At 32.9% G+C, this 1,117-nt stretch overlaps 1 protein-coding gene across 1 annotated transcript; it reads right to left on the reverse strand.

Annotated features, from left to right (window-relative positions):
- Positions 1 to 520: 520 nt before the first annotated feature.
- On the reverse strand, positions 521 to 913 carry LOC126739128 (uncharacterized). The gene has a single exon (XM_050444655.1). It carries the CDS (start codon positions 911 to 913, stop codon positions 521 to 523), a length of 393 nt encoding a protein of 130 aa, XP_050300612.1.
- Positions 914 to 1,117: the final 204 nt, after the last annotated feature.

The raw sequence follows: 1,117 nt of genomic DNA on the forward strand, positions 1-1,117 counted from the left end.
AAAACGCATGGTTGGCGCGTGATCAGCGAGTGTTCGATACACGATCCATTTTGTTGTATTAGACGAGTAGATTTCGAGCGGGTTTTTACGTCTTTATAATTATACGATAAATGTATTTTTATCGATTAGTATTATTTTTATTTTTTATTATTAGAAATTTATTATTATGGATATTTAGGTCACTGGAAGGGCTTATTTTAAAAATTTCTTATCAAACACCGTGTGAGTTTTGATTTACGCTCACCTCTATACCTTGTAAATAATATGAATTTACTATAATTTGTTAATTATTTACAGTAAATACATAATATTTCAAATGTAAGATACAGGGTAATTCGTTATTGTTGCACAAAAATTTAATGGTGGATTCTTTACAAAAATATATGTAAAAAATAAACTAATTATCAACATAGGTTTGAAAATGCTTTCTCTCTAAAATAAAGGGCGTTAACATTTTTAATAAATCAAAATTCCATAATTCAAAAAAAAAACACAGTCAGGTACACAGGCCTTTAAAAGACTAATCTTTCTCAGAATCTGAAGAAGTTGTATCGTCATCTTCGCCAACATTTATCATAAGTGGTTTCACCTGAATTTCCATTAAATCATCCAGAGTCCACATGCGTTCTTCTTCTTTGATAATGTGAGCAACAGCATTTTTCCAATTTTGTGGACTGACATTTTGCACTGCTTGATCAAAAAGTGGTTTAAGGTCTGCAAATTTAAAAGTGAAATTTTTCCGAGCTACTTCACCCTTAATCTGCGCCCATATTAGTTCGATTGGGTTCAACTCGCAATGATATGGTGGCAATCTTAAGACCGTTCGGCCGGTAGCTTTAGCTATTTCGTCCACTACAAATGTGTCTGCGTGTCGGTTTTCTTTTACTAATTTCAAAAGTTCTGCCTTTACCATATCTTGTTCATAATGAATTTGTTTGGTTATTAACCAGTTTTGAATATCCCCTTTCTTTGTGGCAGATGTCGGGGTTTTGTCAAGCTTTCGGGTATGGTAGGATGCGTTATCCAACACAATAACACTTATAATGGTAACATTTTTTCGAACCACTCTTCAAAAACTTGAGCATTCATCTCCTCGTGATAGTCTTTCAACTGTTTT

Source organism: Anthonomus grandis, chromosome 8, assembly GCF_022605725.1.
Source record: "Anthonomus grandis grandis chromosome 8, icAntGran1.3, whole genome shotgun sequence".
Classification (NCBI taxonomy): Eukaryota; Metazoa; Arthropoda; class Insecta; order Coleoptera; family Curculionidae; genus Anthonomus; species Anthonomus grandis.